This window comes from Protopterus annectens, chromosome 9.part0, assembly GCF_019279795.1.
Source record: "Protopterus annectens isolate FY-2018-M chromosome 9.part0, PAN1.0, whole genome shotgun sequence".
In the NCBI taxonomy this organism is placed as follows: domain Eukaryota; kingdom Metazoa; phylum Chordata; order Ceratodontiformes; family Protopteridae; genus Protopterus; species Protopterus annectens.
In genome coordinates, this window is record NC_056743.1 from 682,899,969 (window position 1) to 682,927,866 (window position 27,898).

Sequence of the window (27,898 nt, forward strand, 5' to 3'; positions counted from 1 at the left end):
TAGGCACCAAAAGCAGCCCCCAAAGGCAGCCCCCATCACCAAACACAACAACAATAATTTATAGCCCACAGACTCATGTGTGCCCATCACATACAGCCAATAGGGCGTTATAACATGCACAACACACCAGTCATAGGTGACTCTAGGCGGTCACACTGATGTCCCACTCAGCAGGCTACACAAGGCGATAGTCGCTTACATCTAGCTGTCGGGTAACTGGTTCTGCAACATAACCTAGGCACCCATGCCACACCTCACCAGGTACAATTTGACTGTCATTCTCCATGTTAGTGTGACTGCCCTGAGATGCAACTTCACAGACTACACATGCAGGGACATGCAATAGCTCACCAGTCTTGTAGCCCTGAAGGTATGGGCCAAGCCCTGGGGAGCATTATGCATTCATCTGGACTTGAAGTGAAACAGTCAGTCATCGTACAATGGTATCAACAGTTGCCTATGCTTCTGCTGTCATTCCACAGGCATCCGGTATCTGTCCGCTTTGACTGACATGGTCAACAAAACACTATGCTTTGGCACAGATGACCTGCACCTGTCAGCCCTGGGAGTACAGATAACATGTAAGGCTCTTGCTGCTCCTATACTGCCTGTCTTGCACAGTTTCCAATAACATTCACCACCAGAACGGGAACAGGCAAGCAAAACATGGGGTCATGTGACTCTGTGCTTGACATTCATCTCTGACGCATGCAGGCAAGGCACTTCTTATAATGGACCACTTTAATATCTCTGCAGTGACTGGGACCTGCCTCTAGGTTCCGCAGAGCACACCTGCAATGACAGGTTATACGCAGACCACACCTTTCAGTCATGTAACCTGTACCGGAACACCCACGGCTGAGGTGTTCTATTCCACTATGTTGTACACACATCCTGGCTAGTTACTTGGCACAATGCATCAGAGGTGCTTCACGTGCAACTAACTGTGGCCAGAACTGCTATACACATTGTAACATGCTACGGATTCAACAACATACCCCACAGTTACCAGACCTCATTTCTTGGTGTACTGGACAGCAGGGTTCACCAAGACCAACAATATCCTAGACATGGACACTACCAACATGTGACTGGTGTTCCACACCTGGAGTTATCCCCTCGTTGGTGGATTCCGAACATATGCTACTCACCCTTGTTATCCACATCCCGGCACCACACCCTTCACGGCATACACAGTACAAGTGTACTACGTCTACTACAGACTTCTTATGACAGCAGTAGTTAACGTTATGACACCCGTGCAGATGGACAATGCACATACAAATGCTGAAACCTACCCCAGTGCATTTCATTAGCACTTACACGACTGCATGGATCATGCTATTCCAAACAGAGCCATGATGGTATCCACCAGATAACGGACGCCACTCTGGGGGTCTAGTTCCATGGACATAATTTACAACAAAAGGTGGAGGATGTTGCAAAATGGAGTACAATCCCATGGGTGGGATAGCTCACTGGTCAGCCTCAGTAGGGCTACGGGATCCCTCCTCACATACTCCGAACCTAGCTACGTAAACATTACTGCGACACATTCCAAGGTGTACCACAAGGCATTATGTAGGTATGTCAATAGTCAATGGCAATACCCACATCTGCTCTGACATACAACAGTTACTCAGGAACATTACACAACTGAGTGATGTTGGCAACATGCTGGTGGATGGGTTCAATGCTAACATTACACTCTCTCATGCCCTACAGGGCCACAATCTCTGCAGGAACATTGCGGTGTCCCTGCGGTCACAACTGTGCACTACTAACCTGCACTCTCTAAGGCCTGGAACACTGACTCCATGCGACCGTCCAACATCCCAGGCTGTGATTTACACAAACCTCTGAACGACATGTCTCCCCACTTGGCCACCAGATTCAGTAATAGCCTTGTATCAGACATTGTGGCCCCTGAATGGCACACAGCAACAGTTATCACACTCCACACAGGTGGCGCCCCTGAATGGCACACAGCAACAGTTATCACACTCCACACAGGTGGCGCCACAATGAACAAGGACTATTGCCCTATATGCCTGACTGGACTGTTCTGCAAGGCTATGGGGCACATCATCATGGAAGTCATTCACAGAGACATTGGTGGGCTCCAGTCCTTTGATGCCACCCAGGTTGGACATGTTGGGTTCAGAGCATGGCTCTTACACCTGGTGGACTCCTTTGATACAGTTACCAGGGTAGTTGATGACGGTAAGGGGGTCCACACAGCCTACATTGTCCTCTCAGTGACTTTCAGCACCGTTCTCCATTCTGGTATTGACAACATACACATCCACCTGCACATTGACCCCCATGTCTCTGTGTTATGCAATGTGGCTCACGGACAGGACCCACACAATGAGGGTAGCATACCATAGTACCCTACTGTATTTCAGTTACACTTGGCGTACCACAGTCCTCAAGTCATAGGGCCCCTCATGTCCGGTATATGCTTCTCTGAGGTACAGGCTAGCACAGAGGGACTTTCCCTGACTAGCTTTCCAGACAATTGCATACAAAGCACCATGATTGATCCACCAGCTGATATTGACTTCCTCCATAAGGGTGTCACTGTGATGGATACCGGATATCAATATCATGGCCTCAAGCTGCATGACAAAAGGTGCATGAACATCCCCTTTGCATTACACCAATCACCCACTGACAATCACATAGGTGGTAGTCCCCTACATACATGTCACATTGTACGTGATCGTAGTACACACGTATGTAGCACCCACTCCTTTGATAACCATATTGCCACTGTGGCGTGGATATCCTTCTACGCCTTATTAAAACATTACAGGAAAGGGGAGAGAAAAACGTTAATGAAGCAGACGCTTTGATCACTGAATCACAGGAGCATTTCTTACGTTGCACTCTACCCCCAATACTAGCCTTCACAAACCGTCAGCTAGTAATGGTTCGGGGAGCCTGAGAGGATGTGACGCTAACACAGGAAGTGCCAGAGCTATAGGTGCATCACCCAGAACGGCTCAGAACACTAGGGACGGTCGTGGTGAGAGAGGCGAGACTACTGTTGGCGTTTCTACTAACTTTGATTACAATTACACAGATTTAAAAGTTTTTTTGACTGCTCTGACCTTTACAAATGTGTTGTATACGAACACGAAGGATATGGATAGTTTAAGTCAACAATTCAAGCAGTTTGAAAAGGTTCTAAGAACATTTAAATCACTGCAGATGGACGTGTATTTGGAGAGGTCGTTGGAAGTGGGACAAGTTCCTAAAGGACTTCGTATTTTTAAATTGCCATATGGTTTTACAGAAGGTACTGTGTTTTTTGATCGTTAGAATTGTTTGATAAAACTGGTTTGGATTTGGTTAAGCTCATTATTCGTAATAATAATTCCAAGCTGACAGTCCTGTCTGAACAACTAGTGGCACTTGATAAAAATATTAAACAGGACTTGTTTGAGCACAATAAATTTCGCTTGGAACAGATTTTTAAGGACATGGACAAGTTTTCCAGTAAAGGTTTAGACATTAAAAATGAAAAGTTACAAAGAGATTCTTTTGATTTTAAGAATAACAAAGTTTTTTCTCATTTTAAGCAATACAAAAATATGAAATATAATGGTAAATTAGTAGACAGAGATGTTTATGGTAGAGGTGACATGGCTATGGACAATAATGATCAACATATAGATACTCATAGAAATAATGATGATTTTGTAAATTCTGATTATGATGGACAACTTGATTTTTTAGAAGAACTGACTCTGAGAAGGTTGGAGAGATTACGCAACAGATACGGTACACAACAACAGAACAGGTATTACAGGAATACAACACACAAGAACAGTGCATGGTACAAATAGGAGCATTTGATTTAAGTGATGGTAAAATTTCACGTGATTCTTTTGTTTGTGGTTACAGTATTAATATTAATGTTTCAGGTAATATTAGTATTACTAATTTTGAAGTACCTGATGACAGAACATATAACCAGACCTTCGAGAATCAACATATTAATGATGTTATTATTACAGAAGGTGGTTTTAGTGTGTATAATTACACTGATAAACATTTCGGCAATGAGTATGTAGCTCTTTTTAAAAGAGGTTTTAGTTTTGTTCTGTCTTTTAAATTCGATATTGGCAAAATTTTAATTTAATTTAAAGCTTTATGCTAGATTACTTAATTTAAAAGTATTTTTTTCAAACAACAACAATGCCGGTTTTAGTGATACAGCACATTTGACACTGAAGCGTAGTAGTACTTTTATTCCACCAAGTAATCCCATGATTCATATTTTTGAAAAATTATGTGAGATTCAGTTCAGAAAAGCTTTAAAGAAAGAAAATGATGTGGCTGAGAATCTCACATCTGCTGAAAAATTTTGTCTTAAAGAAATTACTACTACTGACAATTTTAGAGTTATGAAACCAGACAAGGGAGGTGGTGTGGTAATAATGACTAATACAGATTATTATAATAAAATGACCATCATGTTGAATGATACTAATACATATGAAAAAGTGACTAAATATGAGATGTCAAGGGCCTATATGAAAGTGGATTGGATACTATATGAATATTTGATGGAAGGAATTTTAACTAAAGATGAATATTGTTTAAGTGTCGAATTCCCCATTACTCCAACAGTTTTTGGTATCCCGAAGATACATAAGGATGTGTATAATCCACCCTTTAGGCCTATTGTTTCTGCAAGAGGGTCAAAAACTGAGGCCTTGGCATCTTTTATTGATGTTAATTGCAAAGATACTCTTGCAAAATTGCCACACATTTTAAGGGATTCCTGGCATTGTCTGGATTTAATTAGACAAAATAATGTTATGATTACTTCTGACTTGATTATGGCTATAATTGATGTGGTCAGTTTATTTTCAGTTATTCCTCACAAGCAGGGTCTTGAAATGTTTGAGGCTAGTTTATTGAGTCATAGTGACATGGATGTCACAAAATGCCGCCTTTTAACTGAATTAATGGAAATTGTGTTGGAAAATAATTTTATTTATATTAATGGCGAATTCTATAGACAAAGTACTGGTGTTGCAATGGGCGCTAAATGTACTCCTATATATGCAAATTTGGTGCTAGCCAAATGGGAAAGTGACTCAGTTTTTACATCCATATATTGGCATAATGTATCCCTGTATTTGCGTTATCTGGATGATATATTTTGGACAGGAGAAAAGGCTGAGTTGATTGAATTTATTGAATATCTGGGTAGGACATCTGATTTTCTAAAGTTCACTAGTAATATTCAAGACAAACTGTGAATTTCTTGATCTTATTTTGTCCCATGACGACGATGGTTTTCATTCCAACATTTTTAGGAAGAAAACCTTTTCTAATTCTTTTTTACATGTTAGTAGTTGTGTCATCCTTTGTATCAAAAAAGAAATTTGATCAAGGGGCAAATGGTTAGATTATCAAGAATTATTAGTGACTATAATATATTCAAACAAGAAATTGATATTTTGTCCAATATGTTTATGGACCGAGGATACCCCAATGATTTAATTGGTACTATCAAAAGGGATATTTATACTAATAGGACCATAGTACATAGACCCATTATTAAATATGGGTGTGACAGTTTGTCCAAAGCTAATTCTAGTTTGCCTAGATACGATTCATTATTTTGCCATATAATGATACATCACATTATTTAGCTAATATTATTAAGGAGACATGGACAAGTGTTTTTATAAACTACACTAAGTTATCTAAGATATTAGGAAGTCAGCCCAAAATCACTTTTAGTAGAGGGAGAAATTTAAAGGACATTTACGAGTCTAATAGTAATAGGAATTTATATAAAACATCTAAAATGAGTAAATGTGGTACTTGTCACACTTGCAAATACATTAATGATGGTCCGTACGTTGCAATACAGGGTTACAGTAAGACTATTAAATGCCCAGGATACTGTAATTGCAACACGAAGATGGCGATATATCTGGCTACTTGCTCAGCATGCCCGGCATTTTATGTTGGTAAAACTATTAGGAAGCTAAGAGAATGCATAGTTGAGCATGCTAGGGATATCGAGAAACACAAGACTGCGAGTTCCTTGTACATGCACAGTAGTAGATGTCCAAATTTTAAAATATTTATATTTTTTGTCATAGATAGAATTCCACACAATATTCACAAAGGCGGTGATGACAAGACTATGCTTGAGGCTATGGAATGTTTATGGCAATTCAGATTAAATGCTTGTATGCTACCTGGTATTAATGAAAATATATCTATTTCAAGTATTTTAAAATATAGGTCACATTTTATATGACCATATTTTATGTATAGTCATGATTTAATATATTTATTAATTACATATTTTACTATAATATAAGTTTTTCTACTTTTTTATATGTATAGTGTTGACATTTATATAATATGTATTTTAAACATGTAGTTTTATATTAGAGCCAAGTCACTTTAAACAATTCAATGTAGAGGTATATTTTAATCGATCAATTATCTTTTTAATTAATTATGTTATTAGGCAATTTTTGCATATATATGAATGGCCTTGATGTTAATCCTTTGTACTCTGATGATGCCCTAATGTTTGGGTGAAAGCGCAAAGTACTTTTTTATGGTTATGGGATAAAACGGTTGATGCAGTTCACTGTGTGGGTCTTATTATCTTACTAGTTCTCGTTTTTGTTGGTATCCTATGTGGCCACCCTTATCTATACTGGGTTTGTAGCTGGAACATAGGCACCCATTGTACCTCTGAACTCCTGACGTATACACACATTCAAGGGTACAACACCCCGTTTAGGGTGTACCTTACAGAATAGCTACGGCTTTACATACCGCATTAACACGCCATGAGGATTATTGATCTCCAAAGGTTGACGAATGCGGCAGAACTACTGACACCACGACTGTACACACTTGCATACTACTGTACACACTTGCATACTACATACTCAGGGGTGACCTCTGCTGAACACACAGGACCCATGTCCACAACAATGTTCATGGATATACTCCACGTAAGCGACTTAAGCAAAAGCCATTGTGAGCAACATTGTCATGGATATGTGCACACACGCAATGATGAGTGGGATGTGCTTGAGGGTTACATTCCCAAACCAGACACTCACCATGCTTTGGAACATGATTCCTATGTACATCACGCAGGGACACTCAGTAGCACTGTTCATGTGATACCTCACTTGGTGGATGAGAGACGCACATGTACGCCAGTGATCACTGCAGTGGCTGTACTGTGCAGAGGTGCAGGTAACACATGGCTCTGCTGTTCACAGACAAGACACTACCCTGGAGAGGTGCCGCTGGTGTAAACTCTGTAGTTGGGCTTACACATAGAATTGCCAGACTGCATAGTACCTCACTATGAACCTGTGAAGCTATTATATGTCCTTTGTGCATGGTTAATTGAGTAGCTCTTCCATTTTGATTAGCTGTCATGCTGTTAGTGTCCCGTGACTACAAGCCATATGTATCCTTTTATTGTATATTGTACATGCCAATAGACAATACCTTTGGTATGCATGATATGCCTGTTATGCTGTGTAGAATATCTGACATATCTACCTACAATACTGTACATTACACATTTTACATATTATCCCATAATGCAAAGCATACTTGCACAGCGGGACCACCTTAGGCATGTCATTGTCGTTATATGCCCATACACATGCCTACTGTGACAGTATATCATCATATGCTATTCCCTGCTATGGCACGTACTTGTTGGACATACCCTACCACTGATGGCGGGGTGGTATGGAGTTCTGTTTAAAGCCCTCATGTAGCATCCCTTGTGGTGTCTGTGATGTTTACTTTGTGGCCCACTGCAGGACACACAATTTCTACAAGCGTTACTATGCTCAGCAAGGCATCACTACATAATACCTTTTCCTACTTTATGCATTGCAAACACTTTTAGTTAATACAAAACAGGCTATACATACACTAACATATACTGAGTGTACATACCTTATCGTTCCAAACTTCCGTAACTATCTCTCTTACACTGTTTAAACAGTTCTATGGTATGAGCATACAGTTTGAATGTCTGGCAAGTCATCCTTGTATACGTCGATACCTGTAACATGTGGTTTCCTGCCGCCAATTGGTGTTCCTGAGTGAATTATTACTTGCACATCAGCTGTGCAACTGCTCCATTCGCCAATTACACGGCAACAGTGGGGTATAATTGCATTCTCCACTTGGGCGTTGCATATTTGCCCTACCTTCAGGGAGACTGCCTGTATTGTGTTTTGTTGTGTGTAATTGCAACTGCTATGTGTAGAGACACGGATGTTTTGGATTCATGTCCCCCGTGGATTGTGTGTGACGGCTAGAGTATGTGGTTCTACATGTGAGTGTACCTGTCATCCCAATTGTCTGATAAGGGACAATTGCAAACAAAACCTGTAACATCACCATCTGTTCCATTATACAACGGCTACGATTTCACATGGCACCTTTAAAAATGTCTCTCTCAAAAGGTATGTTAACGCTTCTGCAGATGTAATTGAGTAAGTGGATGTTTGTGCTGTAATTACAGTCTGTATTGCTATAGTTTCGTGTGTGGGGTATGTAGGTGGGTATACGTAGCATATACAGGTTTGTGGGGCTTGCATTTCTACATATTCCATATATGTGTGTGGGCTTCTTCCCTAATCTTCCCTAATTAAAGACCTATCAGTTAGTAGACTTTTGTTACAGGCATATACATTGGTTTCTATTTAGTATGCAGGTGAGGTCGATACTTCCATACCTCCGGAAATACAGCGATATGTAAAGGAATGTTACTAAATGACAGCTGTCCTGTGTATTTCTGTCCCAGATATTTGCACTCATCATAGTTTTGTTGGTAACTGAACCTCTTTAGCATGGGTTGCCACCTTTTCAAATGGCCATTGTGGGACACGCATCGGTGTTTACAGGCCGACACATACCCACGGTCAATACACAGGATAGCACATACTTTTATCGTCCATACATAGTTATTGTTGTAGGACTTTGGCTACTTATCATATTGCATGTAACATTTACGTTTCTTACATACAGGCATAACTATTTAATGCAACTATCCCATAATATATGGGAAATGATGTCCTACAATCTCGGACATTTGCCCTTTTTTTAATGTTTTATGTCAGGACACGACTACCCAGGGAGGGGCTGTCCCTCCTAATGTGGGACAGGTGGTAACCATATGCCTACGGCTCGCTATAACCACACCTACCGTAATGATCTACCTCCGAGTTGGCACTAACAGACACACCATGCAGACACACACGCACGTTAGTCACACGCACATGGCACCCTCAACATACACAGACTACGGCAATCACAAACCCAGTTGAACACAGTACCTACGTGGACTGCAAAACCGGCAGCGGTAACTAAATTTCCCTTCATATCATGATAATACTCGTGTTTCTAGTGTTCCGGTACTGTGTTCTTTTGGTCTTTCAGCCTCATGGTTACGTGTGTCTGTATGTGACACATTCTATAGTTGGTGGTATCCTATTTATTTGTACCTCCATGGTTGTGTGCATGTCGTTGACCTATCTATACATTTGCAGATATCGGTGAATCCGTATATATCAACCTATATCTCTCTCTCGCCCTTTCTATATGTATTATATATGTGTTTGTGTAATATATATATATATATATATATATATATATATATATATATAACGGAGAGAGTGACGGGCAGAATACACCTTTCTGTCGGTGTATACTGTTTCCACTCTCTCTTTGCTCCAACATTTGCTCCAACATGCTCTCCTCAAGTTATCACACCCTCCAGTCCCCCAGCCTCCTCTTTCTGTTCCTACTGTTCCTACTTCCCTTATACTATGCTACCTCATATTCCACCTGTGCTTGTTTAATACCACCTACAAAGATAACTACCATACAAACCCACCTTCCCCCTCACTCTTACTCCCATTTCCACTCCATCTCCTCTTCTCTCATTTAGCCCAACCCTCTGCACCTATTCCACCCTAAACTCTTCTCCTCTAAAGTCAAGATACTGTCACCTGCTACAATATACCAGAATTCATGTCTGGCAGACCAATATGGCTAAAGGATATTTCCTTCAACAACCTAGTCCAAGCTGGTGATATCCATCCTAACCCTGGTCCCACATCCTATATTAACAACATTCATCCCTTACCCTCTTCCTCCTATGTCAACACCCTAAAGATTTTTACAATTAATGCACAAATTCTAAACAACAAAGTACACCAATTTCAAGCTTGGTTAAGCCATAACCAACCAGATATATTGGCCATCTCTGAAACCTGGCTCAAGCCCTTTATCTCCGACTCTGAGATTCTGTCCCCAGGATTTCATTGTCTCAGAAATGACCGACTAAATAAAAAAAGTGGAGGCACTGCCCTAGTCTACTCCAACCTTCTTACCTTAATTCCCCTCCTGGAATTGAGGAATTGGAATTTGAACACTGAACTAACTGCTGGAATTCCTAAGTAAACAAAAATATCTGCATCATTGCCCTATATATCTCACCTGGTAACAATATCTCTACACTCGAAAATATTCTCCTATGGGCCTCTACTGAAATTAACTATGAAACTTATATCCTTGGTGATGTGAATATTGACTGGAATAAAATAAATTGCCCCTCTCTCTCCCCCTATCCATTAACCTCTAACTTCACTCAATCCTCTCCATCACTCGACCTAACAAAATAAACCCTCCCGGATCCACTATAGATTGCATCCTAGTCTCAGATCCAAATAAAATAACCAATTCTGGCACAATTCCTGATACCTTTAGCGACCACCTCCCAGCCTTCATGCATCGCTCAACTAGTTCCTCCCCACACCAGCATCAGTACATTCAAACTCGTAACCTCAGTAGCTCTAACCCAACTGCTTTCTGAAATACTTTCAAAACAAATGAACTGGCAAATTCTAAACATCCTTCCTCTTAACAAGGCTATAGAATACTTCAGCTCTGTCTTCCTTGATACTTTAAACTCACTAGCCCCACTAAGAAACAAAAGGATAAAAAATAAAACTGCTCCTTGGCTATCCAAAGAGACAAACCAGATTATGTACCACAGAGACAAACTACGGAAGCTTTACCAAAACAATAAACTGGACAATACCTTGCTCCAATATAAACCGCTCCGCAACCGTGCGAAACGACTAATCACCAAAGACAAAAAAAATCCTACTATATCAAACGTCAGTCCAATAAAAAAAACCCCAAAATTCTGGAACTCAGTAAACTCACTCCTTAATTCAGGCTCCAAGAATAATCCCTGTCCTGACCCAAGTAAATCTGATCTCGAACTAGGCTCTGAATTTAACTCGTTTTTCATAGATACTATTACTACCCTCACCAAGACATTTCCCAATAATAACCCAACTGCTCTACATTCTCCCCTTCTAACTCACCTCATCTGTTTGAACTCAAACCCATCTCCACTAACTTTATAAAAAAACTTTTGTCCAAACTTGAACCTTGCTCTAACGCTCCCGACAATATTCCCTCTTCCTTCCTAAAATGTGCTGCTGATGGCATTGCATTCACAACCAGCATCATTATCAACCGATCCATAAAAGAATCATACATCCCCAAACTCTGGTGCTCAGCTTATGTTCTTCCTTTTCATGTTGTATCTTTCGGCATTTCCCGGTTAGGGGTCACCACAGCGGAGCTCCGGTCTGCTAATGATTGGTAGTAGATTTTTACGTACTGACTTGCCAGGCCTGATGTACAACCTTCAATGAAGGTATGCCCATTCACGCATGTCTCCACACACAAGACGCTTTAGCTGAGAATCGAACAGGACAACGTCCTACTGTGAGGCGACAACAAAAGGAGGCAAAAACACCAGCATCTTAAACTTTCGCCCCATTGCTTTGCTCTCACCAATCTCCATAATCCTAGAAAAATGCATCCACCTCCAACTTATGCCTTTCCTGACCCAAAACTATCTTCTCACTGCTACCCAGCATGGCTTCCGTCCAGGCCATAGCACAATAACCGCTCTATTCTCTCTCCTAGAAACTGTCAATCAAGCCTGAGATTCAGGCCACTTAGTTTCTACTGTTTTACTCGATCTGTCTAAAGCCTTTGATACTGTTTCCCCACAAGCACCTTCTCTGTCCTCTCTCTAACCTTAATCTCTCACATAATGCTTTATCCTGGTTCTCCAGCAATCTATCAGACAGATCACAGGCAGTCAAATGGAAGAACTCCATCTCTTCCTTCCTACCTACCCCAACTGGCGTACCACAGGGATCCATTCTTGGGCCAGTGCTTTTTAACATCTTCTTCATCAGTAACTTTCACACTGCTATTCCTGATGCTAAAAATCATTCAATATGCAGACGATTCAACCTTAGCCTGCCCTGCCTCAAACCTCTCTGAATTGCTGACTAAAACCCAAACTGCCTTCTCAACAACTGAAAAGTGGATGTGCCAAAAATACCTCTCTCTCAATGCAGATAAATCAAAGATTCTACTATTCCCTCCCACAAAGACCCTCGCCTATGATAAAAACAACTTCAAAGTCTATAGTCAAAGCAACTCACCTATAGATGTAGTCCCCTCTGCCAAACTACTTGGCATTATGGTAGATGAACACCAAGTTTTATATTCATATTCAACAAAATATTAAGAAAACCCACCAAAAGTTAGGTATGCTGCATAGAAATAATCGCTTTCTCTCCAACTCTACCAGGCAAACTGTGGCCTTGACTTATCTTCTTCCTTCCTTATTATACGGAGCCCCTCTCCTAACCAGCCTGTCCTCCTCTATCACCTCTAAACTAGAAAACTGCTACAACAAAATCTCTAAATTTGCCTCTAAATCTAAAAATACCACCCATCACTGCCTAACCCTACAATCCCTGAATTGGCTTGAACTCCCAAACTACCTAGACTATCTCCAACTCACTACTGCACATAGACTCATATTTCACCCAACAAAATGTCCTGCTCTGACATCCTTCCCCCTTATACACCAAACAGAGCTCTCAGATCTGAAAATCAGAACTTACTGTCCATAAACCTAAACGTCCTGCTGGCCAACTTCTCCTATCTTTCTCACTAGGCAAAAAATGGAATTCCCTTCCCTCCGCACTAAGAACTATACCAAACTCAGAAAACTTCAAAACCCAACTATTCAAACACCTGTCCACTAAATGGTAATATACCTGCCTTCACCCAACCTAATCCAAGGGGGTTCTCGCTCTCCTTCCCAAGCTCTACAACTCTCATAGTTATCTTCCTATGAGTCTATCTAAGATCTCAACAGTTTCTATAGCTTCTCTCTAAGCGCTCACCTCCTACAGCTACCCTCACACAGCTCAAGCTTGTAAATAGCATTCTACTGTTGATGTGTGTATGTAAAGTGTATTTACATTTTCTTAAAAGGTTTGTATGTAAACTGTTTCCACACCTAACCCATATCTGTTTTCCTCAAATGAAACTGTGTGATCCCTACCTTCAAGCTTAATGAATTTAACTATGCATGATATTGAATGCATTTATGAGTAACTATTCTACATAAGATCTTTAATATTAACTATCATTTGTATCTAAATTGTATAATGCATCTTGGAGCTTTTCTCCCCGGGCCTCCACTGAAAATGGGTCAATTCGGCCCAGTGGACTTCCCCAGTAATCAAATTGCAAATAAATAAATAAATCTGGAATGCCTCACCTTTACATTCAAGCTCTCAAGTTTGACCACATGGTTTCTCCAATTCTGATAATGGCTAGACAGTTCAGGCTTTCTTTTCAAGTCATTCACACCCTGACCTCTGAGCACTAACATTTTACCAGAAAGATCTATAGGCGCAAATGGAAGAGATTTTCCATTTAGGCTTCCATCAAAAATTTGGACTCTTTTTTTTTTTTCAGCCTCTCTCCTGGAAATCTTGGACTTCTGGAGTCTGTCTTCAGCAGTGGTGATAGCTGATCTATCAAGGTTCAACTAGTAGCCATCTCCAGCTTTGATTCTGCCCATCATGAAGCTTCCATTGCTTCTCTTAAATTGTCTAAGACTCCACCCCACCAGCCCTTAGGGACCCAGTTCCTCTTTGATATGACTAGTTTTATACAAGCCTTGACCTCCTTTTGAACCCATAGCTAAGGTTGATTTTAAAATATCTGTCTTGAAAGACCGTATTTTTAATGGTAGTCACCGATGTTAGGAGGGTTTGGGAGGTGCATGCCCTCACTTGTAAAACCTCCTTATTTGGACTTCCACAAGGACAGAACTGCTCTTAAGAACCAATCCTTTTCTTCCAAAGGTAGCTTCAGAATCATCAGTTGTCTGTCAGTCTTCCTGTTTTCTTCCCGAGATTCACCAACAGGTGAGAATGTGTTTCACCTGTTAGATGTGCATTGTCAACTTTGTTTTTACCTACCTTGCACTAAGAAGTTTTAGACTGACTAGTTTCCTTTTCCACAACCAGATTGGGAAAGTAGTTGTCTAAAGTGACTTTATTGTGGTTATCTGATTGTATTTCACATGTCTACAGAAGGAAGGGTTTGTCTCTTACCTAAATCTCCCCAGGATCACGTGACAAGATCAGTGGTTACCTCCACTGCCTTCTCGAGTATCACTTGATGATACCTGTGCTGCAGCTATTTAGTCCATTGTCTGTACTTTCCATTACAAGTTGGATTACATTAAAAGTCTAGAGCTTCCTTTGGTTTGTCTGTCCGCTGAATATCCTTCTAAGAGACTTCCCAAGTTTGATAGTAGTTGTGGACACGGTCACATCCTATTGAGGAACGGATATGAAAATTATGTACTTGTCATAGTGATGTATGTCTGTTTACTTCCTTCCCACATCCAGTTGCTTAACCTTTGCTCCAGGAGTGGCAGCACTGATGGCTCCTTTGGCTTGATTATGTGCTCCTCAAGCTCTAGGTTTGGATGCAGGTTAATTAATATGAGGTGTTAAGATTTTTCTGTATGAGGGAATAATGCTTTTTGCGGTAAGATATGGGCAAACTCAGTGTGAGGTAATTTTACTTCCAGGGAATTTACGGGTAAGGGGGGGGCCCATGCTTTGGCTTCAAAGTCTGAGAGTGGCAGAAGTTGGATCCAAGAAGTATCTGATAACCCAGCTGTAGGCAAGTACATAACGTCAGTTTTTAGTCTAGTAAAGTCTTTGTAAAAAAAAAAAAAAAAAAAAAAAGTTTTTTCCATTTATCTGTTTTTCTTTTACTTTTCTCCCTTCACCCTCCTGCTGTCAGCCCCCTCCCCCCCATTTACCTATTAGCACATTTGCTGTGCAGCCAGGGTGAGAGCTGTGCGGCCCATTGATTCTTTGGCTGAAGCAAGAGTCCTGTGGGCCCATTCATTCTCTGGCCAGGGCAAGAGCTGATGATGTCAATTTCTTTTCTTTCAGGGTTGAGAATTAGTAGCCAGGAGGCTTCTATTCAAGTGAGTGGGCCACTCCCACCAACCTAACACTTTTTTCCTACAATGGCTTGTTGCTTAAACCACTGCATAGGAGGTTCCTTGTGTCTTTACATGCACCCTGGAGTACCCTTTTTGCTACCTCACCCTGATGGATGCCATCAGTAATCATTTAATACATCTTTTGGCGTCCATAGTGTAGCAGGTCTAGCTATCTTCCACCATATCCTGGATGAGCTATAGCTAGTGTTATGCTCACTCCCACTCTGCCACAGTTGGCGTATTTATTCTTTATAGACTTAAATCAGTCTGTAAAATTTCTAATCTAAATACCATTTAAATTAACAAAAGAATTGTAACCCATTTTATCACAGTAAAGAAAATGTTCTGTTGTAACAGAGCATGTCTAAAGTAGTTTAACTGCATTTTATCTTACGTTTATGATTTTTATTTTTCAGTGCTAAACTATTCACTTTCTCTTGGTTTGATAGGTTTTGTTGAGAAGAGTTGTACTAAATTTTAGCTTCTGGATGATGGGTTGCACAGCTACTGAATTTATGTCCAGTCTCCAGAAGCATACTCTCTTCATTTCCTACCCATATCCTGTAAAACTAAAGGGAGATGCTGTGAGCTTTGGATTAGAAGATGGTCAGCATGAGTCTTCCCCACCTTTTAAAATGAAGAATTTCTATATAGATTGGTGGCCATGATGTTATTGACGATCTCTTAAATCTGCAGCTGGTATATTCCAGCATGTTAACTTGCAATGTTAAGTTGTCAATCTCGCCTTCATTCTTGCTGGATGGGTTCGGAGCCGATCCTCTGCTCCGACTTGGCCAATACTAAAGCTCGAGAGCTAATTCCACCGGCTCGAGGCTCCCCTATATCCCACAATGATAGGCGGTAACTACTCAGATCTCGTTTGCCGCTTAGCTGACGAGGTGCTTCTTCTACCGGCTCTGGCAGGTTAGTAAGTTTTCTTGTTCAGAAACTTCAATTTCAACCCCTATTTTTTTCCATTTAGTATAGTTTTTATTTAACGGCTTCATCGGCTCCGGCTGGAGCCGATGTTTCCAAATCTCATACCATCACCTCGGCTCCGGCTGGAGCAGAGGTTGACAAGACTCAGTTGGCTCCGATAGGCTTATCGGAGCCAACTTCAAAGAAGAGGTCTAGGTCCCCTTCTATCGGCTCCATCCATTCGGCTCTGGGATCCCCTCTTCTATCGGAACGGAGCCATAGGTCTCATTCCTCTCGGTCCTCCAGGCTGTCTGACCATGATTTACAAAGGGTGGTGAGTAGACTTCTCAAGTCCGAGGCACTGGCCCAAATGCTGCATAGCCGTACTCAACAGTCAGTGGCTATTTCCATCCCTGATTTTATTCCTCCTCCGACTCCTTTGAGTTCGGAGCCGATACCTTCCCTTTCGGCTCCGTCGTCTGCTCAGATTTCCTCATTGGAGGGATCTCGGCGCCGAGCTTCCCTCATCAGCTCTGAGGGGGCGAGTGGCATCGGACCCTTGTCCGACCCCATTCTCCCTCTCGGAGCATCGGCGCTGGTGAGTTTGGCTCCGACATTGGCCTCGGAGCCATCCCTGTCGGTGCCTGGGGGGTCCTTGTCTCCTCGGAGCGGGGACCTCCACCCTTGCCTGATAGGGGCGCCTTCGAGGTCATGCGGAGCATGCTAGACCCAGTGTCTACCCCACAGTCGGCTCAGTCAGCTCCTCCCTCTTCAGTGCCTGCGGTGATTTCTACCCATCCCCTTGTATCAGACTGCAGAGAGCCAGCTCCTCAGGTTTCCCCATTGGGAATTTCCCCCTCTTCCAAGGCCTCTCCTGATCAGGTAGGAGAACCCCCTCAGAAGAGACAGTGCAAGAGGAAGCACATTGACTCCCCTGAGTCCATCACCTCTGACACTGACTTGGAAGAATCTGAAGGTTCCCCTTGGTCCTCCTCTGAGGATGTCTCCTTTGCTGACATCCTTGAAATCCTGAAATAGAGGGGAAACTGGCCCGCCCTTAACCCTTCAGAAGACTAGTCAGTTTACCTTGAGGCGTTTGGCTCTCGCCCTTCCACCTCCTGGGTGTCCCCTCCCTTTGACCCCCTTATGGAAGTGGTGGCAAGGAAGGCTTGGACTGCCCCTGATTCAGTGGAACCTACCCCAAGGAGGCCGTTAAAATTTATTACTGCCTCTAAGGAGAAAGAGTTTCTATCTAAAGGTGTCTCTGTTGATGCCATGATGGTGGCTGCAGCCACTAAGGAGTTAGCCGATCCTTCGGTACCTGTCCATCCTCCTAATAAGGAGTCTAGGACCATGGACAGGTGCGGTAAGTGGATGTTTTCATCAGCGACCTTTTCAATGCGGTCGCTGAACTACTCATGTCACTTCACCCATCTCCAGAGGGATTTGCTCAAAGATATGGGTGAGGCTATGCAGGATCCAACAGCTGAGGGGTTCCAAGACAAAATTAACTCCATGCGGCTTATCTCATATGCTGCTGATGGGGCGAGTAGGGCCGCAAGCACAGGTGTAGCTTTACGATGTCACGCCTGGATGCGGCTTTGCAATTTTGCGGACCCTTTCAAGGCGTCCTTCACCAATTCCCCCTTTTGATGGCTCAATATTGTTTGGTCCTCAGGTGAAGGATACATTGACTAGGTGCGAGGTGGAAGGTAAAACTCTCTCTGCCGTGGGAGTCTGTTTTTCTACCCCTTCTAGACCTTATCCAAAAGGTCAGAGGGGAGGAAAAATGTGGTTCCGCAAACCTCAGGGAGTCTCATCTGACGCACAAGGTCGATTCCCCTCTAGAGGCAGAGGGGGGAATAACAATAGACGCCGCCCTAGAGGCAGAGGAGGTCCGCAAAACCAGGGTAGCAGAGAAACTTTCTCTGATAAACCCTTTCAGCATCCCTGAGGAGCTGCCCAGCTGTCCACCTTCGGAGGCAGTCGGGGGAAGATTATCACTGTACCCAAAAGCCTGGCTTTCCCTCACTCAAGACAAATGGGTACAGTCAATCATATCCGAAGATTACAAAATTCCCTTTATTCACATCCCATCCCAACCCAAAAGATCCCTTCCAGACGCTCCACCCAGTCTAAGGGAACAAGCAGCACTAGAAATATCAAAGCTGCTATCAAAAAGAGCTATCCAATCAGTCCCAGCAGACCAGCAAGGATCCGGAATCTACTCCAAATTCTTTTTGGTACCAAAAAAAAAACAGGGGATTGGAGACCTATACTGGATCTCAGCAAGTTAAACAATTATATCAAAAAAACAAAATTCCGGATGGTCACGCTACAGTCCATTCTACCCTTCTTGGATCAGGACAATTGGATGTGCTCGATAGACCTTCAGGATGCGTACTACCATATCAAAATGCACAAATGCTCCAGGATGTTTCTCCGCTTCTGGCTGGGAGCCAGTCACTACCAGTTCAGAGCCCTGCCCTTTGGTCTCACTACAGCCCCCCGAGTGTTTACCAAATGCATGGCAGTGGTCGCGGCTCACTTGAGACGTCAAGGATTCCAGGTGTTTCCATATTTAGACGACTGGCTTCTTACCGCCACCACCAGACATCAACTGCTTCTATCCAGAAACTTCACCATCCAAACTTGCCAAGCTCTAGGCATTTCAATAAATTTCGAAAAATCTGCCTTGTCAATCTATTACCTTTATAGGCACCACCTTAGACACACTCAATCTTTCCGCCAGACTTACAGAGCAAAGAGTGTTAGATATCCGCAAACAAGTTTTACCTTCTATTACAATGCAACAAGGTCAAAGCCAGGGTAGTCTTGAAGGTATTAGGACTCATGGCAGCTACTATCACCCTTCTCCCCTTAGCTCGTTTCCACATGAGGATCCTCCAATGGATGCTGTTTACTCAATGGTCCTTCCAACGGCTCCCGATGTCTCGCATCATATTAATAACTCAATCATGCAAGAATCACCTGTCTTGGTGGATCACATCTCCTCAACTTCTCCAGGGCAGACCTTTCATCCCCCCCCCCCCCCCAGTCGCCACAGTGACAACGGACACCTCCCTGATCGGGTGGGGGGTGGCATTATCAGGGCAGGACAGTCCAGGGCACGTGGCAACCTTTCGAGTGCCACTTGCACATAAATGTCTTGGAGATGAGAGCAGTGCTTTTAGCATTGCAAGCCCTTCAGGACTCTCTTCCCACAGGGACTATTGCAATTCAGACGGACAGCATGTCTGTAGTGTGGTGCATCAGATCCTACCCCTTATGTCGAGAGGCACTCGGACTTTGGCAGTGGGCGATTTCTTCTCAGCGTTTTCTGATAGCAACGCACATTCCCGGGAAGTCCAACGTGATTGCGGACAAGTTGAGCAGGGCCATTCTCATGCCCCACGAGTGGTCTCTAAAGAAATCCGTGCTGGAAGAAGTCTTCCAAAGATGGGGCCAGCCTTGCTGCGATCTTTTTGCTACTCCCCGAAACAGCAAGTGTCACGGCTTCACTCTCTTCCCGTTACCAGGCCATCCCACCAGAGACGCTCTAGTCCACGATTGGCCCCGGGGACTTCTGTATGCTTTTCCCCCTTTTCCACTGATATCTCAATTAATTCAGAAAGCTATCGCTTTGAGAGTTACAATGATCCTCATTGCCCCTTACTGGCCTCTACAGATATGGTTTCCGTTCCTCCATCATTACTTGTTGGAGCAGCCTTGGCATCTGGACCCGGTGCCAGATCTGTTGACCCACCAGTCGGGCCAGCTGCACCACTCCCTTCATTCTCTCAACCTCACAGCGTGGTTTCTCCAATTCCAACCCTAGCCAGGCTTCCCTTAATCTCTCTTTCGGTCCGAAACATCCTGATAGCCTCTCTCAAATCTTCTACCAGGAAGATTTATAATAGTAAGTGGAAACGTTTTTCCTTCTGGGCAGCATCAAAAAATATAGACCCCTTCACTGCACCTATCCAGTCTATCCTAGATTTTCTGGCAGAGCTCTTTCATTTAGGCTCTTCTTCATCTACCATTAGAGTACAACTAGCTGCTATATCTAATTTTCATGTAGGTGTCTCAGAATCCAGTATCATGTCCCATAAGCTCTGCAAAGCCTTTTTAAGAGGTGTTTTTCTGCTCAAGCCCCCAATCAAAGATCCCCCACATCATCGGGACTTGAATTTGGTTCTGGCATCTTTGATCCCCACCCCCCCCCCTTTCGAACCAGCGGCTTCATGCCCTCTTAAGTTGCTCTCATGGAAAACACTTTTTCTAGTAGCCATAACTTCAGCTAGAAGGGTATCTGAACTTCATGCTCTGTGCAGTCATCCTCCTTACTTAGTTTTCCACAAAGATAGGGTGTCCCTCCGGACTAATCCGTCCTTCTTACCTAAGGTTTCCTCTGAGACAAACCTGAACCAAACGATTGATCTCCCCGTCATCTTCCCCGACTATTCCAACAGGTCGGAACAAAAGTTACATTTTCTAGATGTTCACCGCCAACTTAGATATTATTTAGACAGGACTAAACAGTTCAGGAAATCTCATCAGCTTTTCCTGTCTTATGCGGAAGGGAAATTGGGTCTTCCAGTTACTAAAGTGTCCCTTTCAAGATGGCTTACCTCTATAATTACCTTCATCTATGAAATCAGACATCAAAAACTGCCTTCAAGACCTAGAGCTCATTCAACTAGGGCATTAGCTACATCTGTAGCTTTTCAGGACAGGCTTCCAGTAGATTCCATTTGTGCAGCAGCCACTTGGGCTTCTCCTCATACCTTCATTTTACATTACAAATTGGATATGGCCTCCAGAAACCGTGCCAGCTTTGGTTCCACTGTTCTCAAGAGTCTGTTCCGATAGGCCACCCGGAATAAGGTGCTAGGGACGCGGCCCCATCCAGCAAGAATGAAGGCGAGATTGACAACTTAACATTAAGAAGTTATGTACCTACCATAGCGTTCCATGTTAGTTGTCTTCTTCTCGCCTTCTTTCTTGCATCCTACCCTCCTTTCCCCTAGCCTGGACAGACCGATAGGAAATTTTGGGATCTTCCTTTGGAGTTTTCCTTCCCACATGTTCTACCACCTCTAATTCCCCCTTTTATGTTTGTGGTAGCTTACATTCAGGTTTATTTAGAGGTGGGTTCTTTTTTTTTCTCCATACTGTGGAGACCAGAACTGCTTGGTTTAGCTATGAAACGAGATCCGAGTAGTTACCGCCTAGCATTGTGGGATATAGGGGAGCCTCGAGCCAGTGGAATTAGCTCTCGAGCTTTAGTATTGGCCGAGTCAGAGCCGCGGCTCCGAACCCATCCAGCAAGAAAGGAGGCGAGAAGAAAACTAACATGGAACGTTATGGTAGGTACATAACTTCTTATTTTAAACTAAAAAAATGTGAATCTAGACTGGCAATTGATTGCTTCGGCATGTTTGTTTTTGATGCATTTGATAGTATTTATGCTGTGGTGTACAAAAGCCCATGCTAATGGTTTCCTTTTCCTTCCCCAGTATCTGTGGTACTCTGCATTCTGTTGATCAGGTAAGTTTTCAGTTTTTTTTCTTTTAGAGTGCTTGAGGGCTATTAAAATATGTAAATTGCTCTCTTTAGTATTTGCATGTTTTAAATGTTTTTCTTTATGATGAATGGCTGTCTTGTTACTGTTTAAGTTCAGGAACCTAGAATGTTTCAAAAGCCAAATTGTCAGTAATCTGAACATTGCACTTAAATTTATTAATGGTACCTTATAACCACCCTTAACTCTTCTGTCAGTCTGAATCTCTTTTTATTCCCGCTTCTCCTTATTGATGTCCTTTCTAGCAGTTTCTGCAAGGCATACTGAAGTCTGTCACATTTCACCATGTTCAGTTTGGTTCATTTTTTTCTCCTCTGATTTTGTAGCAACCTGATCTTGCTCTCATCTGTAAAAAGTCATATTGTTAATTGTTCATTTCTTAGTAATATAGTGAGCGGCAGAATGTTGTAGTACTATATACAAATGTCACCGCAGCATACTGAAACTGATATTTAGCAGCATGATACGTTAAGTAACTGAAGGTATGAAAGTATTTTAACAAGTCTTGGACCAAAACTTAACTGAGATCTCTCTTCTCAAACATACATATTTTTGTTCAGTAATTTTCCTCTGGTAGCAGTATCTACCCATTCAACCTTGATTTTCTAGACCTTGTACCATCTAAACAATATTCATTATTTCAGGTGCTTTAACAATCTGTTCTCTGTTTCTGCAAAGTGCATTCCATTGAGAGAGCACATAACATTCTCTTGAGAAAAGCACATATATTTTCCCTTAAGGGTTGCTGTTCCTACATATCTTTCTCCAGACATTATATCGTATGCCTTTCCAGGCTGTAAAATATCTAGCTTGTTTTTAATCCATTAAGGATAGCAGGGTTTAGCCTGATGTTGGACTTTCTATTAATGGTGTCATTGACCTAGCTTCTGGCATGTTTTGTGAATGCCAGTGAGAGCTGGCGTCTGATATCTGACACTTAACTCCTGCTGTTATTATCCATTATCAGCATGAGTGACCTCTGCCTGTTCCCATCCACACTGAGGATGCAGCCATTTTTTATCCATCTTCCACTCAGGAGTGGTCTTTATCTGCCCGTATCTTATTATATTATTATTTTTTACCCAGATAAACCCACTCGGTACACATGTGCTTCAGGGGTGACTCAGAAGTACTGTGGTCACAGCCACTATCTTCCTTGTGTGTTCTTTTGGTAATGTCCGTCTTTCACGATCAAGATTCCTGATCTGGGAATGTGACTTCCTGCAGAAATAAGTTCACGGTTATTTACTTTGCATTTTGTAAGTGTATATAGTAAAATTCAAGTTTAATCTTCTAGTTTTGGCAAATTGAAGTGCACCACAGTAAATGCTGGCATTTTGCCTTGCTCATGCAGATGTCTCTGAAATGCAGCAATAGTTCTCTCAACTTAAGAAATGAGCAAAGAAGGATCTCTTCTCCTCATTCACAACCTTCATACACAACTGTAAGGAACCCTAGCACACTATGACCTTAAAAAACTGAGACTAGCAGGCTTGCCTTGGAAGTTAAAAGGCTAATATGCACTGGCATCATTTCTCCAAGGATGAGATGCATATTTTTAGAGCGAATAGGACACCAATTACCACCAAATCTTAGCTGGACAAGTGGAACACGTGTTTTTAGTGCAAGGAGTATGCACACATCTGTTCAGTAATCCCAGTTATATTTAAAGCTTATTTGATGGCCTTTTTTATGCCTCAGGCAAAGTGCACCTTTCTGCTGTTTTTATTTGCTTGCCCTTGGAATCTCTTATGTTTTACTGCCGTCAAGCAATTTCTTAAAGGCTGCTTACGTCTGAGGCCCCATAGAAAACAAGAGGATCCTTACAGCTCAAGAAAAATTGTTTATTATTTTGAAACCACACACTGTGCTCTCTAATTATATTAGACCACTCTCTTCCTGGTAGCTATTACTTCAACCATTATGGTTTAAGCATTGTTAGGTTTTAATGTGACTTGTCCTTGTAATGATCACAAAAGGCTAAGGGATTGTGCTCAAATTGGTCTTGGGTCTGGCTAGGTGAACTAGACCTTCAGTCTTGTTTCCAAATGACCAGAAAAAGAGGTTTAAACTCTTGTTTGTAATCCATTGGATGCTTATAAATAAGATATACTGACAAAACTAAATGCTCCAGGCATACACAAACCAGCTGTTTGTTTCATTTATGCCAGATGAACATGACATGACAGTGTTCATACAAACTTAAGTGGCTTGTTAGTTGTATTTTCCTCTGTTATGGCAAGCATGAAAAAAATATTGCATAAACAGATTAAGGCACTCTCTCTTTGCAAGGGCAAAATTACCACAAGTACCTTTTTTTTAGGAATGTGCTGAAAATAGCTGGGAGCAGCTGCTTTGGCATAATTTATGCCTTTCCTAGAATTTAGAAGGTCAAAATCCTTTACATGAGCAACAGACATTTTGTTTTAAGAGTTTTGCAGAGGCTGTGCCCCCCCCCCCCCCAAACCCCTGTGGTCCGCCTTTTTATTGGTTTAGGATTCTTCTCACACATGATGAATCATATCATATTCTGGTATTTCTTCCTACACGTTATGACCAACACTGTGTAGCAGTGATTCATATGGCAAACTGCAGTTGTATGAGTATGCTTACTGTAACTGTAGATCTTCAAATAATAAGAATTGGTGCTGAAAATATATATTACCTCCTTTCACTCTTGCCTCCCAATAGGTGTCAATGGAGCTAAGTTTTTCTAGTTCTTTTGGCACAGTTGTTGGTAGTCAGTTACCCAGAAAAGAAAGACTGTGCAGGGGCTTCTTCCTCCTAATACTGTGTCCTCCTCTTGCCCAAGGCATGAGTAAAAGCAGGCCTCCTGCTGGGAATCTGCAAAGTTCTTTGTTTTAGATGAGAGATCCTTCTATAAAATGATGCTACAATAGTAATCCTTATATTTAAATATGTGCAGTTTTTGTGAGGATGCCCACCCAACTGTACTTTGCAGTATTGGCAATAACTTATTGAATCTTTGAGGCAAAGCTGTGACAGCAGGGAAGGGTCCTCCCACTACCTTTCCTTTTTGTCTCTTCCCGCAACGTGTTACAGTCACTTCTTGATCTTGTGCTTGGATCAGTCAGAATGGTGCTTGAGGCTTATTTCATTTTTTTTATTTGATTTATCAGGAGGTAAATTTTGGTCAGATCTGTGAGGTAAATGTTGGAGAATACTGCAGGGACAATCCCAGAAGGCTTGAAAAGCTATGGCAGAGCTTGGAAATGGATGGATTCTTTTGCTAGAGTATTGTCTTGAAGATCAAGGTTATGGTAGGAGTTTCTTGTATAACATTTGATCTAGTATGAGGAGGTCCATTCACTTCACTGCTGGGGCTAATGCCTTTAGGTATTAAGCACATTGTCTGAAACTCTCCAGGCTACGTACCCCTTCCATTTTACCCATGATACTACTAAAACAGTCTCCAATGTCTTTTGGCACATGTTGAAGCTGAAGCATCAGAGGGGGCAGCCCCAATGCTATATATCTATAACTGAAGAAAAAAAATCAAAAACAAGTGCTGCTGTTTATTGGCCTGTATTTTATTTTAATTATTGCAGGCCCAACCTTTCCTTTTACTATTTTTTCAATGTTTTTACTTGAGGTCAAAAAAGTAAAAGCCATGGGAACCACATCAGTCTCACTAGTTAACTTTATTACACGTTAGTAAAACAGTTTGTACATAGCTTCTGCACGCATAGAACAGTGAATTAAAATCACTTTATATAAGAAAATCCTATAATCACATGACCCAATTTAATTCAAATTTAAAGTGCCAACAGTCAGTTTATTTGACTATGCAATTCTTTTAAAATCTGCTTTATACTAATGGAGCTATTTTTAAACCAGGAGGCATATGCACTCTAAACCTAATAATCTATTTTAGCTCTTCCTTTTCAGTTAAAGTAGTCAAATCTCCACATCTAATCGGCTCAAGTATAACCTGTAAAGTCGTAAATTTAACAGTGTGTTATGTCTGTTTTGCCAATGTGTCTATAAAGTGCATTAGTCTACGTTCTTACTTGTATCTGATGATCCCCTATTCGCTCTTTAAATGTGCAGTTTTTCCAATATAGTATGCCTCACACTTTTCACATTTAGCCATATAAATCAGATCTGTAGTGTCACACTTACCATAAGCTTGCAGTGTGAAAATACTACCATAAACAGGATGTATAACAGATTGTCTGGGAAAGGCAATTTATTTTATCAGAAAGCACAAACTCGTATCAAGCACACATTCTTTTAAAGATTGTGGATGACATCTTGATTGCGAGGGTACTTCAGCACTCTGAGTTTAATTACATTTCTAACGCTACAAAATTCTAACGTTTAAGAAAATGTGATTTGCAGATTCAGATTTTTTTGGATATCACACTAATAAAAAATATCAGGAAAAAGAGGCAGCACTCTATAGGAAGAACATTAAGCACAACACTTAATTGTATAGAACTAGTATGCGTTCTCAATTTATTTTTAATAATGTAGTAAGGAACCAGGTGTTACATGTGGCAAAGTGAAACACTTTGAGCACGCATATGGAGGTTTCAAATGCAAATAATTGCACAAGAGTTCGTACAAAGAGGTTATAATAGTGATAGTATTAATCCAATACAGCAGGATGTTAAAAGGAAATGCGCCAGAGTGGCTAAGCCCTTTTTTTTAGTACTTGGCCCCTTGTTAGTCAGATATGTGAATTAAAGAACATATGATGGGAGAGGAACCCGTATTTGGATGTAAAAGGTGTAGTCATTTGAAAAATTAATTATGTTGTAAGGAGCAACCTAAAACTATTATGTTAAAAAGCACTAAGCAAGGTACTTTCAGGTGTAATAGATGTTTATTGTATTCATATTTACACAAAATCTGTTGTAATCCTATTTATGGTTATATTTTCACATGGAGTTTATAGTAACTGACAGTAAAAATCTGATTTGTAATACAAATCTTCAGTGTCTTCTGCTGAATGTTTTTTCCTCCTCCTCTTCAACACCCCTGTTAATATCTAGGTACTCTTCATGCCCCACTGTTCAGGACGCCTCTGCTCAGTTGCCTAAAACTAGAAAAATGCATGAGTGAGTGGGCTTGTTTTTTCTGTATTGGCTGCTTCAGATGACTGGATCTCATTATTGCTCTAGTTGCACTTCTAGGCTATCTTTGAATTCTTCTTGTTACTTACATCAGATGCACCTTGCTGCAGTCTGATTTTCACCAAGGTGTGTAAGGACGATTTGAGAGGTACCTTTTTAATTCGTCTTTCAGGGATCTTTTTCTTCTATGAGATTTGTACTTTACTCTGAACTGCTTTTGAATATTTCGTTTGCGTTGGCGCAACACTATTTTTTGTGGCCATATTCAACTAAGAAGAGTTGTATTGGACCATCATATCTGTTTTTTTTCATAAGGGTAGTATAATTGCAAACAAGTCATCATTTTATGTCTTAAGGTAGTCAGTCTTATCTCAGTCGATCTCTCAACCTGCCTGTATTTCTTTGTTTTGATAAAGGTGAATATTTGCTGCATTTCATGGATTTTTGTAGGTCAGATTTGATAGGACTAAAACCAGGAAAGACTTGGTCATTTGTGTCTTTTTGTAATAGAAAATTGAGTTCTCAAGTTTTCAAAATTATTTCATTCAAATAGCTGACTGCATTAAATTGTGTTCTGGGGTATGCAGTAAAACTTTGCTTTTAGTGCTTGCAGCTTTTTAAGTCAGGGCTTTGGCAACATCTCTGCCCTTTTTTAAAAATGCTTCATTAAATAATAATTGTGTAGCATGTACTTGAACTTCACTGAATGCTTTTGCAAGATGCTGAATGTTTTGATAAGGTAGGTGTTCATTGAAAGCCCCGTTTGTTATGTTCCTTGAAGGTGACCACCGAGGAGAAAAGGCTTGGGACTTTCTGAATCTGTTGATAATGATG

The 27,898-nt window shown here is 41.5% G+C and overlaps 1 protein-coding gene across 1 annotated transcript in view; it reads left to right on the forward strand.

Annotated features, from left to right (window-relative positions):
- Positions 1-27,898, forward strand: part of LSM2 (LSM2 homolog, U6 small nuclear RNA and mRNA degradation associated) — a 137,039-nt gene that overhangs the window by 78,168 nt on the left and 30,973 nt on the right. The window contains exon 3 of the mRNA XM_044082147.1: positions 21,901-21,931. Within this exon, the coding sequence (XP_043938082.1) occupies positions 21,901-21,931 (31 nt within the window). The remainder of the gene's footprint in view (positions 1-21,900; positions 21,932-27,898) is intronic.